At 29.9% G+C, this 20,122-nt stretch overlaps 3 protein-coding genes across 17 annotated transcripts; 1 reads left to right on the forward strand and 2 right to left on the reverse strand.

Annotated features, from left to right (window-relative positions):
- Positions 1 to 10,319: 10,319 nt before the first annotated feature.
- LOC115707430 (uncharacterized) lies at positions 10,320 to 11,528 on the forward strand. Its single transcript, XM_030635392.2, has 2 exons — positions 10,320 to 10,974; positions 11,279 to 11,528. Exons 1-2 carry the CDS (start codon positions 10,536 to 10,538, stop codon positions 11,314 to 11,316), a joined length of 477 nt encoding a protein of 158 aa, XP_030491252.2. The 5' UTR covers positions 10,320 to 10,535; the 3' UTR covers positions 11,317 to 11,528.
- Positions 11,529 to 11,771: 243 nt separating this feature from the next.
- Positions 11,772 to 12,998, reverse strand: LOC115704570 (transcription factor DYT1). 2 transcript variants are annotated; one of them, XM_061115025.1, is made up of 4 exons: positions 12,703 to 12,998; positions 12,403 to 12,582; positions 12,122 to 12,298; positions 11,772 to 12,027 (listed from the first exon to the last, which is right to left on the reverse strand). In XM_061115025.1, exons 1-4 carry the CDS (start codon positions 12,898 to 12,900, stop codon positions 11,962 to 11,964), a joined length of 621 nt encoding a protein of 206 aa, XP_060971008.1. In that variant the 5' UTR covers positions 12,901 to 12,998; the 3' UTR covers positions 11,772 to 11,961. The 2 variants fall into 2 exon arrangements, with proteins under 2 accessions (XP_060971008.1, XP_060971009.1); XM_061115026.1 differs by having other exon boundaries at positions 12,122 to 12,250; positions 12,703 to 12,984.
- A 741-nt stretch (positions 12,999 to 13,739) lies between these two features.
- Positions 13,740 to 19,595, reverse strand: LOC115725315 (1,4-alpha-glucan-branching enzyme 2-2, chloroplastic/amyloplastic-like). Of its 14 annotated transcripts, XR_009687694.1 has the most exons (10): positions 19,218 to 19,591; positions 18,192 to 18,311; positions 17,712 to 17,841; positions 17,355 to 17,465; positions 16,961 to 17,153; positions 16,579 to 16,687; positions 16,308 to 16,347; positions 15,992 to 16,053; positions 14,344 to 14,382; positions 13,740 to 14,199 (listed from the first exon to the last, which is right to left on the reverse strand). XR_009687694.1 is itself a non-coding variant. In XM_061115037.1 (9 exons), exons 5-9 carry the CDS (start codon positions 17,149 to 17,151, stop codon positions 14,177 to 14,179), a joined length of 411 nt encoding a protein of 136 aa, XP_060971020.1. In that variant the 5' UTR covers positions 17,152 to 17,153; positions 17,355 to 17,465; positions 17,712 to 17,841; positions 18,192 to 18,311; positions 19,218 to 19,595; the 3' UTR covers positions 13,740 to 14,176. The 14 variants fall into 14 exon arrangements, 12 of the variants coding, with proteins under 12 accessions (XP_060971020.1, XP_060971021.1, XP_060971017.1 ...); XR_009687691.1 differs by having other exon boundaries at positions 16,579 to 17,153; XM_061115037.1 differs by lacking the exon at positions 15,992 to 16,053 and having other exon boundaries at positions 16,579 to 16,696; positions 19,218 to 19,595.
- Positions 19,596 to 20,122: the final 527 nt, after the last annotated feature.

Raw genomic sequence — 20,122 nt, forward strand, 5'->3', positions numbered from 1 at the left:
GGACATAACTTGTAATTAATTATATAGGTATAATAATTTTACCCCACAGGGATTTTATTATATTTGTATAATTCATTAGGATAATATGTTAAATTAAGTTCTCTTAATTTACCCCACAGGGAGTTATGGGGATTTAATTTAATAGTGTTATCATAAATTTAATTAAAGATAGATAATAAACCTTCATTTTCCAAAACTAATTGTTTAATTAAATCTATCATAAAGTTCATATAATTTTATTAAATTTAAAATTTAGCCCACAGGTTTGGATTTAGTAAAATTTTAATCTTCAGTTTATACTTTGGTGTCTAGTGAACCACATAATTTTAAATAATTAGGGAGTAGCCACAGCATCCTTAATTATATAAAATTATATATATTAAGTGGATTAAGATCACATAATGGACATGAATTATGTGAACATAATAATCTTACCCTACAGGGATTTTATTATATTCACATGATTAATATGTTAAATTAAATTCTCTTAATTTATCCCACAGGAAATTATGTAGATTTAATTTAATAATTTTATCATAAAGTATAAAATTTTGAAACATTTATAAATAATTAAGTGTTTCATACCTTTCATTAAGATAGAAATATTAAACTTTAAGTTTTTCATAAATTGTGTAAATCTATCATAATCTACATCTAAATCTAATCTTATTAAATTAAAAATTTAGCCCACAGGCAATTTTTGTTTAATAAGATTTCATATTTAAGCATGTTTATTCATTGGTAAAAACATGATTCATTTAAACCTCAAAACTATATATGTAATTTTATTACATCACTATTCATAAATTTCTTCCATACCAGTAGAAATTTCTAAAAAATTATTCTGATAACTTAATCTAAAATGTACAGTTTTTACTGTATAATTAAGAAAAATAAATCACACTTTATTATCACCAATAAATTTTAATTTATTGTGTATGAATTCATTCTAATATAGTTAATGTAATTATTAACACATAGTGGATTATTTTAGATTGTTATTCCACATTCATAATTTCTTGCAAGGTTTACAAATAAACCTAAGAAAGTCAAGAATCGTGAGCAAATCTTATCCACAGACAAGATAACTTCTCACATTTAGAAGTTTAAGGAACAAGCAATATAGTAGTGGCTTTGTTTTAAAATTGGCAAAGATCTTTATGTTCCAAGATTCTATTGAAACTTGATTTAGACACATTTAGAGGTCTTTACTACAAATGATGTCACTCATAAAGATATGCAAGTTCAATCTGACAATAAGAAATGTGTTATTAATAAGAATTCTTCTACATTATAGCACCAAAAATTATGGAACATATCTCCATAAATAGAATAAATGTTAGTAAATGGTGGGGATCTTCATTACACTTGATTTTACTAACTTTATTTAGAACTTGTGTGAATTTCATTAAGAATATGTATTCCAATAAGTCAAAATCGGTGCATACTAGAATTCTATCATATTAGAAATCATACAAGTCAATTAATTTTGAAGACATGGACTCAAATTTTGCATCTCTTTTTTAACGATTACTCACATAAATAATTTTTCTACAAAAGTATGGATTTATATGTTTCAAAGACATTTAAATCTTAAGTAGAGAAATGGTGCATTTTGCATATTAAGATAGTGAGATCAAATATAAAATGGAGAATACTACATCAAAATTCGTGAGTATGGATAAACTCCCAGTGTATTTGTAAAGTTTCTTTAAAAGCATGGGTTCATTGCCCGATACATATGCTTGGTACACCCAAATTATAGTGTGTAACAAGAAACTAAGCATTTTTTGGACATGGGGTGGAGCCTACATAGCAAACTCCAATCTTTCCTAAATCTTTGTCTATTGATACTCAACAATGGGGTGTACATATCGAATCGTGTTCTAACCAAAGTTGTTTCTCAAACATATTTTGAGTTGTGATAAGGTTGAAAACCGACTTGATGACATGTACACATTTTATAAATACCCATATATAGTTAGAGTACAATTGTCAAAGAAAAGATCTGGGCCCTAAACCATAAATGAGCATATTTCATTTGAAAAGCTATAAGGTTTAAGGGTTACATATTTTATTATCCATCTCACAACACTAGAATTGTGGAATTAAGAATTGACTTGATCAGTGGGAGTGATCAATCTAGGAACCTAGTTTCCGAGAAAGATCATTCATATTTTCTCAAACTTCCACCTCAAGTGTTAGATTAATTATGATTCACAACATCCCTTCAGATTAATGGTTATTGAGAATTCATAACTAATCATTAATAATATACAAGTCATTGGTAAAATTCTAATAAGTTATGTTATTTAGTAATTGCTTACAATTTCTAAAATAACATGTTATTGAACCATTTGCTCTTTTAAGAGTTTGTTGGTCCATCCTTAAGATGACTTATTAGAACAGTAAGATCAATGTTTTCTAGTTGATTACATTTTGTACAATAAGAGTTCAACTACAATATTAATTTGAGACACAAATTAAATTATAGAATGATAAAGAATTGAAGTTGTAGTACAATATGCCATGAATGAAGAAATGAATATCTTAAATAGCAATAAAGTTTATCTTTAGTAAAGTTGTCTAATGGGGTGGAGAACATTAATTAAGCATAGGTTTTTTCACCAATAATATTCATTAGGCAACATTGAGAAACATAAAGATATAAAAGAATATTCATTGCTAAGAAGTTCATTTTGAACTAAGAATCAATAACAAATGAGATTTACATTCTCACTTGTTTTTATAAAAGATTCTATTATAGACCTTGGCATTTGTTGCTTGTTTCAATTCATTAATCAATTCCAAACAGTGAACTAGAGAAGAAGGTATACAACTGCCATAAAGATTTTTCTCTAATAGTGGTGAACATATGCAAGCTTAAGATGTCTACCTATAGATTAAAACAAACATCTCACAAATTGGTATTATATCATCTTTTCCTTTAGGTTTGAAAAGAGAATTATGGAAATAATTATATACCAGAAGGTTAGTGGGAGTAATATTTGTTTTATACGTAGACAATATGTTACTTGCAAATGATGATAAAAGTTTTCTATATAAGTTGAAATAATTCATATCTCAAATTATTATTTTGAGATAAGGAATATAAATAATATATATATTTTTAATTAATTAGAGAGTAGCCACAGCATCTCTGATTAAATAAAATTATGTATTATTCATCTGATATAACTTTTATCTTTAAGTGTGATAAATTCAACTCGAACCAGCATCTGAAAAATGATCTGGAGTGAGAATAAATTAAGAACATTCATTTGCTTCTATTTTAGAAGCCTAATGTATGCCTAAGAGTCTGAATAAGACTTTGCATTACATTTGTTTCAGGATGGTTAAGTAGTATCAGAATAACTAAAGTTAAGACCACTTTATTTTTCATACAAAGTGATGAGGTATCTTTAAGATACTAAAAATTATATTCATACATATTTTAAGATGAATTGACCATCTGAAAATATAGTTAACCAATTAGATTCTAACATACTTCACTGGTTGTATTTATTAACGTAAATCAATATTTTATTACGTCCTTAAGATTACCAGTAAGTTATATTGTAGAGAATCTTGATTGTTATTTCACTATAGAAGTCAGATTCATTTATTGTTTTGAGGATACATCTCGTATGATGTATTATAGAGTTTCATAGTAGGCCTAGAGTTCATAATTACAGTTTCATTAGGCCATTAAGAAAATTTTGCGATAAATTCAGCTACAATATTTATGGCTAATAACTCTAAGAGTACTGGTCGAAGCTAGCATATCGACATTAAGTATTTAGCCATAAAAAGGCGTGATAAGTGGTCATTAATCACGCAAACTGAATTGGGTGATCGCATAGATCCTTGACTAAAGGCATGCCGCAACACAAATTCAAGGATCATAAAGTAAATATGGGATTCAGTTAACCCATATGCAGTTTTTTTATTTGTACAACCAAAAATTATTTAATGAAACTCTAATTTCGATATTTTCTCATATTTATGTGCACCTTAATTTCATCTGAGAAAATTATCGTAAGAGGACCTGAATAAACATAAGGGTTAGGGTTTATTCACTTAAGTACATTGCCACATAAAGTACATTGTTATATAATAAATATATCGTAATACATGGAAGATAATACTCGACTTATAATGAGGACATGTCGCTATGATTCGTATGTTTATTATATAATGAGGAACGTTTGGGTTTGAATGTTTTAGTTTAAATGCTGACCAAGTGGGAGAATATTAGAATATTTCTAATTAAGGAAATAAAATAATATTATTGATTCTGATAAATGAATATTTTATATTCATTGAATCCGATTTAATCAATTACGTAATATTCTATATATGGTCGATTTCTATATTCATTACCCGATTTGATTTCGAATTAATTGTCAAAATATTCGACAATTAATGTGGCACGTATATCGATGGAGTATCTCACCTATAAATATAGGGTCTCGGTCCCCGAGCTCCTCACTCATTCTGTTCATAACAGCAAATTCCATCTAAAGAGAGTTGAGAGAGCGAGGAAGCCCGATTACCCATGGTAGTCAATTTCCTTTGCAGATCAAAGCTTATGTGGGTTTGAAGCTCAAGATTCAATGGCTGGAGGTATTTCGATCCTTATTCATAGTGTATATATGTTTGATTAATTCCGCACTTAATACTTAAACATATACATTTCAGTTTATATATATAAATGTCTAACACGAAGCACATTGATGTTAGATATCATTAGACCCGTGACACACTTGAAAAGAAGCTATTCCAAGTATAAAAAATTCATACAGACCAGAATGCATCAGATATGCTAACAAAGGTGATTTCTCGGTATAAGCTTGAGTTGTGTTCCAAGCTTGCTAGGATGAGTTCTTCATGATGAAGATACAAGATCAATTCTTCCTCATGGATTGAAAAGGGAGAAAATTGATGGGTAATGTTTGTTTTTCAACCATGTGAGAATGTGATTGTGTTTTTCAGCCATGTGAAAAGTTACAATGGTAATTTTTGACTTGAGACATGTGCACATATTTAACTATACATTAAATGTAAGATTGATTTTTTGTGTTTTATTCATACATCCAAGGAGGCCTATAAATATAGGTTTATCCATTTTATTTGTTCATCCTATCACAACCATCACAAGCTATTCCAAGAGTGAAGAGTGAGGCTCTTAAGAGAAAAATAGTGAGACTACCTCTTAATAAGAGAAATCTAAGAGAGTGAGAAAAAGAGAGTTCCTACAAAATTGTGAGAATTTTTTTAGAGAGATATGGTGAGATTACCACACTAGTGAGTGTGAGAGTTTTGAGTGTAAGTGTTTGTCAAAACTTGAGAGTCTAATATTGTGTACCCATTAGTATTGTTATAGTGGAAGGTTTACCGTAGTTTTTATTTACCACGAGATAATTTCTTGGCATGCATTTAGTGTTTGATTATTATTCGTAAAACACTATTTGCATTGGAAGATATCCGAAAATTCTGAATATACTCTGTGATTCCAACTTTGACTGATCTTTCACATCAAAAAAGAATTTCGGAGTCCCAATTATATTTACCTACAGATATTGATCCTAAAGGAGAATTAAAATACTGTTCATTATTCCAACAAACCCCACAAAATAATAAGTACACCTTAATATTGAAAAAATAAACTTAAAATAATTTTTAAAAATCAGTCTTAATATTTTTTTTAAAAGTTCCTTTCTTACATTATTTTGTGTTTATTTAAATGCTTATTTTAATTTTATTTTTATATTTTCTAAACATCTGTAATTTTTTATTTTTTTTCTATTAAAATTTCATATAATTTTTTATTTTAATTTGTTATCATATTATTTAAAATATTATATATTTTTTTTTTGATAAATATATTTTTCAAAATATAAATTTGAAGAATTTTTTTTTTTTTAGAAAAATCTACAATAATTAAATTTAAAGAGATATATTTTATATAAAATAAAAATTATTAACATTTGGTACATTTATAAATATTTGGGGTGTAAATAAAATTTAAGATAATTATGTAAACGGTGAAGGACTTAATCATTTTCAAATTTTAATATAAGGGTTATCCTTTTTAAACTATATTTAATGATTTTTTATTAAATAATTGTTCCTAACAGCTAATACTTCAATAACATATGACAAAAAACATCTCTATATTACAGCTTCCCATTGTTGTGTAGACACAGACTGCAAGATTGGTTTAGGTATTGAAAAACTATACTATAGGAATAAAATTGAGAAAATAAAAGGTTTGTTAAAGGGATCAGGTCAAAGACAAGCACAAAACAATCAAATTAATATATGTACGACAATATAATTGATGATATACAGGAAAAGTCATAAAGGAAAAGAGAGTTGGCCAACTTAAAGACACTTCTTACTTAAAATGAAATTAATACTAGCACTTGTTCATTTTTGTGATTTAGCTTTGTCTTGTAAAGAAAATCATGTCAAGTTGGTCTAGCGATAATATGGCAAAATGATTTTTTCTTCTCGAGTTAAAGTTATATTTTACTTCGTGCGGATGTAAAACAGAGTGGATTTGTCATTAATTTTTTTTTTCTTTCTAAAGTTATTATTTTATTTTATTTTTTGAAATAGGTTATTATTTTAAATTAAAAAATAGGTTTGGTTGTTTCTAAGAAGATAAGATTATTTAATTTAACAGTTATTAACTTATTTACTCGCTATTGCTATAAAAAAAAAAAAAAAAAAAAAAAAAAAAAAAGAGAAAGATTGCCTCCAACATCCTTTCTATACGTAAGCATATTATTAGCCCACTTATCCCAATGTATGATTAAGGTAAAAAAAATAGGATAAAATTATTAGACCATCTTTATCTTCTAATATTTACTAAATTTAACGCCCCAAAAAAATAAACAATTGATAAATTTATTATAATATTTGTTATGCATAATAATATTTTATGTTGCAAATTATGATAAGAAATAAAATATTATTTCTGATTATGAATAAATTAAATATTTAAAAAATAACTAATAGTATAATATTGTAACTAAAAAATATATTTTAAGACTTATCATAAAAATATTAAACTATATATAATTATTTTTGAAATAAAATCTTATAATTCTTCTCATAGTATGAAGAGCTAATATCTAAGCAAAGAGAGAGAAATAAACATCAAAAATTTTGAGAAGTAATATATTATTGGAAAAAAAAGCTAGAGAAGTACTTGCTTCAAATAAATATTAATCTTTTAGGTATAGTCTCTGTTTGACAAATTTTATATATGAATTTTACTATTATGTTTAAGTTTTATACATAATATATTGTTCACCTCTTATTTTTATATACACTAGGTATAAAAAATAAAGATTTTTAGTGACAATTTTTTAGTCATAACATAATTTTTTTTGTGATTAAATGTAACTTTTAGTTGCAACAAAATATTACTTGTGACTAAAACATAGTGTTTAATTACAAGTTGTCACTAATTTAGTTTTGGTGACAACAAATATTGTGACTAAAAATACATTTAGTCACAACAAATTATAATTTTTGTGACTAATACTTTTAGTCACGGACTTTTTAGTCACAATATAGGAATAATAATTTATAATTAGTCACAATTTTTCACTTTTAGTCACAAGTTTTGTTGTGATTAAAAGTAAGATTTTTTGTAGTGATAAACTGTTTTTACTTCTATTTTTTTTTTTTATATTATTAAGTGGTGTTTTTTATATTATACATCTTGTAAATAATATTCTTCAAAGATTCAAAATATAACTCTTACTTTATAATATTTTATTTAATTTTACATGAAATGAATGATGGAGTAAATAATAACTAATAAATAGATGTAAATTAAATATATTTTATTATAATTATTAAAAAAATTAAGAATATAAATATAAATTATTATAAAAAAGTCTTTTATTCTATTATTCATTTACTCATTTTACGATAAAATTAAATAAAATGTGATGGATTATGTTACTGTAAAAGTTATATTTCGAAAAATATTATTAACAAGTTTTTATATTATGTTCTTAATAATTAAAATATGCCTAAATCGAAAAACAGTGGCACATTTGTATGCTAGGTTAGTTGTTAGTAATTAATAATCTAAGACTAAGATAATTTTTGGGTCAGAGATCTTTTGTGGCTGGCGGCGGGAGGTATTGGGTCTCCCCTGGCAGTAAGAGTTTGACATCTTAGTGGAGGGTTTCTTGCAGTTGAGAGTGGTGTCTGTCTCTCCCTTGGCCAATTGGAGACTGTTGCAACTACTGGTTGGTGTTTGGTTGTGGCATACATTTTGAAAGTTTTTTCCATCATCGATTTTGGAAAGTGGTATACCATTTGATTCGTGTTTGCTAATTAATATTGAGCATTTCTTGAGATTGTGATTGAAAAGGGGAGGATGTGTTCGTGGTGCACCCTCCTCTTCTTTGGTCTCTTGTATAGGGTGGTTGTCGTTCGTTGGTGTGCTCTCTCTTGATCATTTTGTCTCGATATTGACTTAATTTATATCGTTTGTAATCGACTTGATTTAGTCTTTTATTTAGTCATTTTCTTGTGAGATTTATGTGATATTATTTTTACTTGGTTAGAATTTGTCTATTTAAATTGTCGGATGTATTTGTCTTTGAATATTTTTTTATTAAGTAGATATCCAATCATATATAGTGTAGTTAACTACACAATGTAATCAATGTATACAAAGATTTAACAAAATATATCTATGAATTTAATTGATAGTCAACAAAAAAAAAAAAAAAATTATTTGCACCTACACATTATAAAAGCACCTAATTTTATTATTTTTATTTTTTATATAATATATATATTTTTATCTATACTCACTTTTTTTCCTAATTTTTTTTACATTTTAGAAAAATACATATAAAAAATAAAATGTATTTATTTATTTTTAAATATGAAGACAAGAAAAATAAAACATAAATATATTTATTTATTAGAATAAAAATAAAAATTTATTACTTTTAATAAATAGATAAAAACATTATTGAATTTAACACAAAACCATACCAAATAAATATATATAAAAAGATATTATGAATAAATTTTATATTATTTGCTAGGTTTTTCTTCTTAATTCTGAAATCGACGAGGTTATTGTTTTCTCTGGCTAGGCTTACTAGCCCTCCTTGGGTTTAGGCGTAGCTTGGTTGGTTGCGGTCGGTAGTTTTGTTATTACAATTAGTCTTGTCTATGTGATATAGTTTTGAGTGTCTTTTGTTTAAGTTACGGTGATAGTCTTTTGTGACATAGTTTTATTTTGTTTTGTTTTATTTCGTTGTTAGTTCTTTTGTTTAGTTCTTTTTTTTTGTTCTTCGATAGCTCACCATCAAATTCTTGTTAGTGGTTAAGAACAACAAGTTCTCTAAACTGAATGAGTTATTAGTGGTGCATTTACGTACTTTGCACGAATGAACCTGCTGCAATATATCTATTATATTGTCTTGTAAGCAGTAGAGTAAATTGAATATCAGTGCTCTTAAAATTAACTGTGATATTGCAATCTTTTTTATTTAATTTTATAAAACGATTCGGAAATCAGACAACTGATTAGTTAACTCATTTTTCTAATTCTAATTCTTTATTTAAGTTTTTAACGGGAGAGATGTCAACATTAAATTGAAAATTACTATTAATAAAATTGTATAGTTTCTTAAAAAAAATTAAAAAGTAATTTAAGTAATTTATTTGTAATAATGCCATTATATCATTGGCCTATTTATATTTTAAAAATATAATCAAGTAGTCCACCAAAGCAAAAGGTACGCGTACATGTCAAACCAAACAACATTCAAGTTACTCAAGAGTTTTACAAAGACATTGGCTTTCTTTATCCTTGTGTTCCAGTTTTAGTGCCGAAAGTATTGCATTTCTTCATAAATTGCTTTTAATTTCCAGATAGCTTCGTAATCGTTGTTTAATTATTTTTTAAGGAAATAAAAAGGCAAAATGAAGCACAGGTTGATGATTTTAGTGTCTTGTATAATACATTTGTTGTATTATTGTTTTATAGACAAAGTAAGGTGGCCTGTTTTCTCAAGCATAATCCATATCATATATATCCAGCATTACCTTCAAAACCAATTATTCCAAAACCAAATCGGCAAACTTTTGGAATTATTATGCCAATGATTCCCTCCCGAAAAACCAGCTAAGCAAATTTATAAATTATAGCCTCTTCTTCAGTCTTGACTCTTTCAATTCCACAGTGATAAAAGTAATTATATTTTATTGTAATATAATAATAATAAGTTGGTAATAAAACTTTTCCTTTAAAATAGACAAGTTAAACAAAAGCTGTGGTTAATTTGTTTAAAACTTGGCCAATAAAATAATTTACACTGTCCTCTCCTCTTGTTGAGGGGGTCCACTTTTCATCATAGTAACTTCTTAAAAGACGAAACAACCTTAAAATTAAAACCCTCTCTTCTTCTTTAATACCTCAAAAACTCATATAGCGGAGAAACAAGGTTATCGTTCTTGTTTGTATCTCCAAGGAAGAAAAGAAAATGTCCGAAACACCCAAATCTTGTCTCACCCCGATCCTCCATCTTCTTCTTTTGATTCTAGTTTTTCATTCTCTGACGGCCACTTCTTCACTCCATAACCTGCTCCGAAGCCAGGGCTTGCCCGCTGGGCTCTTCCCGGACACCATAAAATCATACGATCTGGACCACTTGGGTCGCCTAGAAGTGCACCTCGAATGGCCTTGCCTCTCAAAATTCGAGACGAGGGTATACTATGAAAGCGTCGTCAGAGCCAACCTTACCTTCGGAGGGCTTCAAGGGCTTGAGGGTCTTTCTCAGGAGGAGCTATTTCTATGGCTGCCCGTTAAGGGCATATCTGTAAATGACCCTTCCTCTGGTCTAATTTTGTTCGATATTGGTGTTGCCCATAAGCGACTTTCTCTTTCTCTCTTTGAAGATCCTCCTGTCTGTAAACCTCAGGGTACTACTCTCTTCTTCTGATCTCTCTTATTATTATTATTATTATTATTATTATTATTATTATTTTAAGGATTTTTAAATTTGAAAGTTTGGTTTTTTTTTTTTCTTCCTGGGTTTGTTCTTGGAAACTTCTCTTCAATAGAATCAATACTAAAATTCAAGTTAAAGTTTTGTTTTTGTATTGCTAACAAAAAAAATCGAGGATATTTTAGATACTGCCAAAACAGGGGTTTTGGGTAAAAAGTAGTATTTGTTGGGCTCTTTTGCTATATAGTAGAATTAAAATATGAATTTTGGAATTGCAGGGATAAGGAAGAGTATGGGATTTCAAGTTCAGAGATGAAAAGGAGAGAACATTTCATATCATGATATCCACCTTCAGATATTTTTTCCAGTGCTATTGTATGTTTTTGATTTTTGATTTCTTGACAGGTACATATGTTTTTTCATGTTGATTGAAGCTATAAGGAGTTAAGGATAGTTAGAATATATGTAAATGTGTATAAGGTTTGGACTTTGGAATCGAACGAAATTTGGAATTTTCTATTTTCTTAACATTGCTTTTTTTGGCTAACCTGAGAATCCAGTACTTTGATTTTATTGAAAAACCTCTTACATCTTGGGGAAAATCATATTTTCTGGGAGGATTCTATACCAAATATGGGGGCTGAGATCACAAAATCAATCTGTACATGGTTTCATTAATTTGCTGGCTACGATGGATTTGGTAAAACTTCATTCATTTCTTCATTATTGTGAAATGGTATGGATCAAAATAGACTAATTGAGTTTAGATTCTTCACCAAATAAATAATATTCTTTCTATAACCCATTCATTATAATTATATATGTTTAAATGTATGAATTAGTGTCGATTTTTCTTAATTGTTACCTCACAAAATATTATTTTAGATTATAACATTCCTCTAATGCTAAGAGCCCATGGCCATGCCTAATCATCTATCCAGTCTGTATTCTTGTATGTGCCTTAATTAACAACCTTAAGCAACAGTTCCTTAATTTCTTCAACGGCAAGCAATTCACGAGAAAATCCCTGTAACAAATGAACTTAAATATAACATTTTGGATAACTAAACAATACAAAATTAAAGACAACGGAGGGTTACACATTTGTTGTTGTGTTTTACCTGTAGACATAATGTAACTTGCATTACTCCTTTGAAGGTTGTTAAATTGGTATCAGTGATTTCGAAGCCTAAAGCACTTAAGGCCTCTATCAGCTTAGTAAACCCACCTGGTTTCTTCTCAAAAATCACCTTTATCCAAAGTTTGTTTTCAAAGATTTGAGCCACAGTAATATCTGGCTATAAACACAAACATCAAGTTAAAGAACGTTGCTGGCGTTAATGTTTGGAAATTACTATAGGTGACAAGTTAAGAACATTGATTTGAAACTTTTTTACTAAACCTGAAGCCAGAGCTCTTTATTACGTTCTGCAGCACGAATATGTATGCCGTCTTTCTTTGGTACTGTTCCCTCCGCAGATGAAGTTTCTATACCCAAAAGCTGGTGCTGAAGAGTGGCCACAGTATGTTGCAGCTCGCTAATATACGCAATTGCATCGTCCACAATGGTTGCCTTCTTCATCTGTAACAAATCACAGACCAATGCTATTAGTTTTACACTGCAAAAGTGATCTGTGAAATCACTGAAATGAGGGAAAATGTAGAAGGCAAAAAGTTTTCTCCTTTAGTTCGTTAAAATTACATTTGTTATTTTAGGGACTAAGCCACGCAACCGCAGCAGCTTGTCGTTGAGCTTCTCCCTCCTCCTCCTCTCAGCGTGGAGATTCTTGGACTTGAAATTGGATTCAGTCTGCTCGTTTTCGGGTTTCTTTCGACTAATCCTTCCATTTTCGCCAATGCACATTTCATCCAAACCAGAGCTCAGGATAAACTGGTCCATATCCTGCAAGTATTGGGAGCTCTTAGTTTCACCAAGTGAGGGAGGGAGAGAGCCCCTTTTGCGGCAGTATTTCGTTAAGTAGTGTTTCTGGGAGACAAGTTATATGTATAAATATATATCTATAAATATTTATATTGAAATTGGTCTTCACAAGGGTAACATGTTCTTTCGTGTGTGGAAGAGAGAGGTAATGAGATGCTACGGATATGATTATAATACACAATTAGATAGGCACAATTCCTCATAGCCCAACTAATTTTGGCAAGAGAGAGAATAAGAGTTCCGTACGTGCGAATCAGTTAAGCTATTCCAAATTTTGTTATGGGTTATATACAAAACAAACAAAGTTTGGGGCCTAATATGCAAACCCCTCTACCCTCTAGTTAATCTAACACACCACACTCAATATTGGAATGTGTTTTAAAGCCATAAAGTCTCCATCTTTGATGTGTTTCAATAGCAAATTTTATATATATATATATATATATACTAGCAAAAAAATTACGTGCGAGGCACGTATATTAAATTTATGCTAGTTTTTTTTTATGTTAATTGAAAATGATACAATTAAAAATTAAAAAAAAATACTATTAGTTATTAGGTGAGATTATTATTATGTGTATTTAAATATTATAGTTTATAATTTTGTCAATTAAAAATTAGTATAAGAAAGCTTGATGATTTAAATATATTCTTAAGTTAATCCAAAAGTAAACTAAAAATTGATGTTCCAATACTTAATGAAACATTACTTAAATGAGTGTAAGATAAAAAGAAAATTAAAAATCAATCTCTAAATTGTTGATAATTGAAAATAGGACTTGTCTAAAAATTGTAGATAAAAAAACTAATGATAATCATTGGTGGATTTTAATCTTCATTTGCTTCGATAGAGACAATAGTGTAATTTTTACCATGTTCAAGCTTATACATATCATCATCTTCAACAAAAAGTACATAACCAAAAGAAAAGAAAGGAAAAAAAGAGTAAAATAGTAGTGTTATCTATTTCACTTCCTCAATGAAAAGTGAGATAAGAAAATCTTTACTTCATTTTGTTGTGAGGATGAGCTTGGCTCCTGAACCACTTCCTCACTTACATCCTTCTCAACTTTATAGTTATTCTCTTGTGTTTCACTTGCTGCAGCTGGTCCATTGTTGGGAGATGGTGTGCCTTCAAGTTCATATAGTAGTCGTTTTCGACATTAGACATCCTCAGAGAACATAGTATTCATCAGCTGTGCTTAATCCCTTCTTTGTAATGATTACTTGAAGCTTAGTTCCCACCATTAATATTATCTTCAATTTGTGAAATTACCATATTGATCATCATCAATGAATTTATATTACCATAAGTCGGGTTTTAAACAAGGAATAAATTAATTATAATATGATTAATCATAGCATCTGTACTAATTGTTCGTGCATTTGTATCGTACTTACAATTAAAAGTAGAAATGGCAGCCACAATGAAAAGTAGTCCTATTAGAAAAGAACAATATTTTTCAGTCAGTGATGAAATAGTTACTTTGTAATCAAGAGCGTGTAATATATATATATATATGTTTTAATAATAATAGAACAAAGTGTCCAATACCATATGTGTTGGACAGTAGAAACAACACTACAACGAACTAAATTATTGAACTGCATAAATTTAACAACTCCTTAATATCTACCAAATCTTATCGAAAATATAATCTATTAGTATCCTATATACACATTCACCATAACCTTACAATATAAAACACAAAAGAAATATGGAGCTTAGAATTTTCAGAAGCAACACACTTAGGCTCTAAACACATACAATCAAAAACCAAATTACTTTATATCTCATACAAAAGCCTAATCACATAATCACAGATAAAACTTATTAGTATATGATGAATGCTAACAAATAAATAAGACAACTTCCTGGAAGGAAAAAAATATACATGTGGACTATGATTCATTTGATCAATATTTCATGGCTCACAAAGTTAAAAAGTGTAACGTCCCCGCTTCAAGCCTCCATTGGGTCCTTACACCCACAGAATGAATGACTCTTATACATGAGTACGTCACTCTGGCTGGTTCATGGACTGATGACTGACCCTACAGACCAACACGAGTGTTTCCAGCATGCTTTGTCCTCACTCGCACGCTTCCTGGGAAAACTTCCCAGGAGGTCACCCATCCTAAAATTACTCCCAAGTCAAGCTCGCTTAACTGTCAAGTTCTTTCGTGATGGGCTACCGAAAAACAAGATGCACCTTGTTGATATAGGTAGTACCAATCAATCCATTTAAGCCCTCATCAACTGTGTAGTCCCATACCTACATAGTCTCAGAATCATCCCACTTGACCTTCCCCAGGCGGTGTGGGATTGCACAGCTTACCTGATGTTTCCCCTTACGGATCACGGGACTACTGACTGTCACAATCACCCCCCCTTACGGGGTTCGACGTCCTCGTCGACCACACTTCCGGCTGGGTCAAGGCTCTGATACCATTTGTAACGTCCCCGCTTCAAGCCTCCCTTGGGTCCTTACACCCACGGAATAATGACTCTTATACACGAGTACGCCACTCTGGCTGCTTCTTGGATTGATGACTGACCCTACAGACCAACACAAGTGTTTCCAGCGTGCTTTGTCCTCACTCACACGCTTCCTGGGAAAACTTCCCAGGAGGTCACCCATCCTTGAAATTGCTCCAGGCCAAGCACGCTTAACTGTGGAGTTCTTTCGAGATGGGCTACCGAAAAACAAGATGCACCTTGTTGATATAGGTAGTACCAATCAATCCATTTAAGCTCTCTTCAACTGTGTAGTCCCATACCTACACAGTCTCAGAATCATCCTACTTGACCTTCCCCAGGCGGTGTGGGATTGCACAGCTTACCCGATGTTTCCCCTTACGGATCACGGGACTACTGACTGTCACAAAAAGTTATGTATACTTCCCAACCTTCTTAATAGAAAAAAATCACTGATTCAAAAGGATGAGTAGGAATTAAAGCATGAACGAAAATTAATGAGATAACAATTCATTTATTCTATCACGTTTAATTGTGTTTTCAAGAGTAAAAAAAGGTTAGAAGCAAAACCATTTAACAAGCTCCCAAAAAATCCTATGTTGCAGGTACAGAGTATGGATGCTAAAGAAGCTCTGCCACTCCATAAAGAAAAATTTATTACAAATACTTAATTATGTACCAATTATCAAAATAACAAAATTCATGGTAATGATAAGTTGATAAGTTGAAAATGAACTGAAACTTAAATAAAAGTTCACTTCGTAATAGGTAAACCTTTCAAAATTCTATAGCTAATAGACCAAACTAATTAGAAATCATATAATTATCAATTGTTACAAGTGAAAATTAATTTTGACCAAACAAATGAATATTAACAATTACGTACTTCTCTTATGAATCGCCTCCTGTAGATCATCTACAGTGGCCTGAAGAAACAACATAAAAATTAAATAAACACAAAATCAAAGTCTCTAGGCAAATTTCAAGTAACAGAAGGATTGAATCTTTCACACTAAATCCTTCTCTTTTTATCATTTCACCCAAAACTCAACAAGTAAATAATGGAAAAGATTCAAACTTTATCGTATTTCTTCCATTTCTTTATAAACTCAATTTTTATTTTTCCAAAAAATATACAAAAAAAAAAAAGAACTTACAGAGTTATTGAGCTCAAGGCCACCCTTGATTACTTCTTTACCACTTCGTGAGATTACATTCACCTTCATCTTGGAAAATACCCATTTCCTTACAGTAGAATTTTCGAATCTACTAAAACTTAAAGAGTTTATAAAATTAAAAATTATGAATCTACTAATATTTGCGTAGTTGTAAATTGTACAGAGCTCCTTAGAACCAGAATACATTTCTGGCCCATATCAATTAGAACCAACAACTATAAGAGTTTGTGATTGTGCTCAATTATAGTTATGGTTTTCTCTTTATATTACACTTTCAAAACTTAAAAGCTCTTGGAAAACAATTAATAATATTAATCAAACTCAAACTCATATATGTATTACGAATTGATGAGAGAGATACCTAAAGGAGAGAATCACAGGGAGAGTTCGTTGTTTGATGAGTTTCTCAAGTTGAGAAATGTTAGAAGAAAAAGATATGGAAAGCTCCACAAGGTCAGCTCCTTCTGCTTTAGCCTCATTCATGGAGGCCACCATTTGATCCAAGGTTCCATACTCTATGGGTGCGCACACCAGAAGATTCCTTTTTAACATAACTGAACATAACATGAAAACTTTCACCAAGATAACAAAGCAATACCACTTAACTGATATTTCTAAATAACGAATAACAAAACACAGAAAATAAATACCATACAATTGTCACCAAGAACAAAACATGGTTGACATAATAAGACTCTGAATTTTCAAACATTATGCAATTTATAATCTATGTCACAGTGGTAAATTAATAGTACCTCCAACCCATGGTGAGTATACATCATTGAAGTGACACCATCAAATTTAAAATCATCAAACTTGAACTCTTCGAGCCACCATCTTGCATTTGAGAGAAGAAATCTCAATACCTACATACATAGAAAGAATCAATTACCATAAAAATATATTAAATTTATTTTTTAAAAAAAAACTAAGGGCTTGCTTGGCAACAGCTCTTTTTGATTTTCACAAGTAAAGGCAGAGATCATTTATAATGAATACTTAAGAAAATCTTTATCCTCCATTTCACTTTTAAAAACAAAACAATGAGAGAGTTACAGTGTTACACAGCAAGCATAGGCCTAACTCTTTCAAAAAGAAATAAGACCAAATACCTCCAAGCTTCCATAATTGAAAAGATGAAAATCCCACATCCAGTGATATCCACGTGACCTAGAGTGGAAGTACTGGCTATCAGTCCCATCAAACATGTTCAGTCCATCTAAAGTATTATTTGATGAATAGCTGGTACAACCACATAGCAGTCAGATTTATCAGATATGTAGCAAGAAAACAAAATAATTTGGAATTGCCAAACATTGAAGGAAAAATGCCAATATATTAATCTCGTGAGAAATTATGGTTACATTTCAGCTCATAGCTATCACGAAAATGGGTGTACTCAACGAATTGAGAAAGTTTGCACTCAGAATTCTGAAAATGGGTTTAAGTTTGAAAATGAACAGATCATCTAAGTGCAAATTCTTTGATATTAAGAATCTAATAAACAAACAATTTCAACGAAAATGAAACCTGCCAAATAACACATGCTAAACCAAGGGATGCTTCAGGAGAGGGTACAAAGTAGTTAATACCTGTGAACGATATCCATAAGAACAAGCAGGCCTAACTCATGGGCTTTATCAATCAGCGACTTCAATTCATCTGGGATTTCACAGCGACTGCTAGGTGCAAAAAAATTTGTAACATGGTACCTACATAACAATTAAAAATAAATGGATACATCTTAAACAATAGAAGATTAAGAATTATATATATAAACACTACACATTAGAGACAAGTGTCATGCATATAATAACTACTAATTTGTTCAAACATACACACCTCATATTCTCTGACACGAAAAGCAGGACTTAATCAGACGAGAAAATTTTAGATGGCCATTTTTCAATTAATACTAAATTAATCATCAAAAACTACTAAATAGTTAATGATAATACATAAGAAGAAGAAGAAAGAAATGGAGTAAGAACTTTGAAATTATGGCCATTCCTTGTGCCTCTTCCCCAATTGACAGCAAGTATTCTCTAACTTTAACAACAAATTCCTCCCCAACATATGAGATTTTGACAAAATAATAAAATAAAATAAAACCTTTTATGAGTGTCAAACGAAAAAACATGAAAACCAAAAATTGTTAGATTGAAAAATTCAGAGTCAATTGGAAACATTCACTATGGATTGAACACCATTAATAAAAAATTAGTAAAATACTAATTATCCAAGGGTTTTATCCGCATTGTAAAGCCGTGAAGATGGCAAGCAAGAACTTAGCAATTTGATAAATTACTAATTACGCCTAATTTTTCATAATATTCAACACAATGAGATTATTCAAAGTGCTGAATTCGACTAAGAATAAATTAAGTAAATCTGGCAAACATGTTCGGCGACCCAATCCTTGTCAATGGCGAGGAAAGAAGAATCAACAGATGACTGTGATTTGGATTTAGGATATAAATTTAGTGTTCAAAATCTAAATACTTGTTTGAGAAAAATTAATAATATAAACCCTAACATTTATATAGTAATTACCAGACTCTCCAAACTCTAACATTTATTTATATAGTAATTACCAGAAAAATAAAATAAAATTAAACCTTTTATGAGTGTCAATTTTTGCGTGTTATAGAGCAATCATCAGAGTTGATAGAGCAATCGATATATCTTCGAAGTCAATCACCTGAGCATTTCACCTCACGTTCATAGATCTCTGACCGTTCAGTCGCACCCATTGTTGTAGCGGTAATCGATTGCACGTCGTTCAGTCGCACCTAAATCGATCGCACTTTTTGATCGGGCTTCTGGGCACAATCAAGATCGTTACTTTTTGGATTGGAATTTCATGGATTGGGCATGCGAGAGTGAGAATCATTTATGGGACTGGAAACCCAGATGAGGAAACCTAACCACCACTGGAGGATATGGTGTTTGCTGTGAGATACGTGTTTAAAATTTGGAAAAAAAAAATTATAAATGAAAATAAATTGGAAATTTAAAAGTTAAATCTGTTATTTTTGAATAGAATTTTTTTTTTTTTTAAAAAAAAAAAAAAGCCACCCATGAAATTCTCATAAACCAAGAATTTCAGTTATATAGGCACACTTTATATAGAATAGATATATATATATATATAAATATATTATATTTTAAAGGGTAAATACCATTTTGGACCCTGTGTTTTGTAAAAGTTACAGATTGGACCCTATGTTTTGTTAAATGATAAAATGGACCCTGTATTTTCTAAAACAGTAAAAATAGGACCCTAAGCTTAATTTTTAACAACTTTTTTTTTAATACAACCAACTTGAAGACAATGCTTAATACGAACAGATACAAAAAATGTAAACAGTTTTGTCATAACACTTTTAGATCGGATTATAATTAAACTTTATTTTGACAAAAAATCAATTCAGGGTCCTATTTGTACTATTTTAGAAAACACAAGGTCTATTTTATCATTTAACAAAACACAGGATCCAATTGATAACTTTTGTAAAACAGA

The sequence above is a fragment of the Cannabis sativa genome, chromosome 1, assembly GCF_029168945.1.
Source record: "Cannabis sativa cultivar Pink pepper isolate KNU-18-1 chromosome 1, ASM2916894v1, whole genome shotgun sequence".
NCBI lineage: Eukaryota > Viridiplantae > Streptophyta > Magnoliopsida > Rosales > Cannabaceae > Cannabis > Cannabis sativa.

Excerpts from the sequence above, each read along its gene's own strand:
- LOC115725315 (XM_061115027.1), bottom strand. The coding sequence starts at position 17,151 with ATGTTAAAAAGGAATCTTCTGGTGTGCGCACCCATAGAGTATGGAACC. Across the intron at positions 16,697-16,960 it reads CCTGTGATTCTCTCCTTTAG|TTTTAGTAGATTCGAAAATT; the intron begins GTATCTCTCTCA and ends AAACTCTTTAAG. Across the intron at positions 16,348-16,578 it reads GCCTTGAGCTCAATAACTCT|GCCACTGTAGATGATCTACA; the intron begins GTAAGTTCTTTT and ends TTGTTTCTTCAG.
- LOC115704570 (XM_061115025.1), bottom strand. The coding sequence starts at position 12,900 with ATGGACCAGTTTATCCTGAGCTCTGGTTTGGATGAAATGTGCATTGGC. Across the intron at positions 12,299-12,402 it reads ATAAAGAGCTCTGGCTTCAG|CCAGATATTACTGTGGCTCA; the intron begins GTTTAGTAAAAA and ends TTGTGTTTATAG. Across the intron at positions 12,028-12,121 it reads AAGTTACATTATGTCTACAG|GGATTTTCTCGTGAATTGCT; the intron begins GTAAAACACAAC and ends CATTTGTTACAG.
- LOC115707430 (XM_030635392.2), top strand. The coding sequence starts at position 10,536 with ATGTCCGAAACACCCAAATCTTGTCTCACCCCGATCCTCCATCTTCTT. Across the intron at positions 10,975-11,278 it reads TCCTGTCTGTAAACCTCAGG|GGATAAGGAAGAGTATGGGA; the intron begins GTACTACTCTCT and ends TTGGAATTGCAG.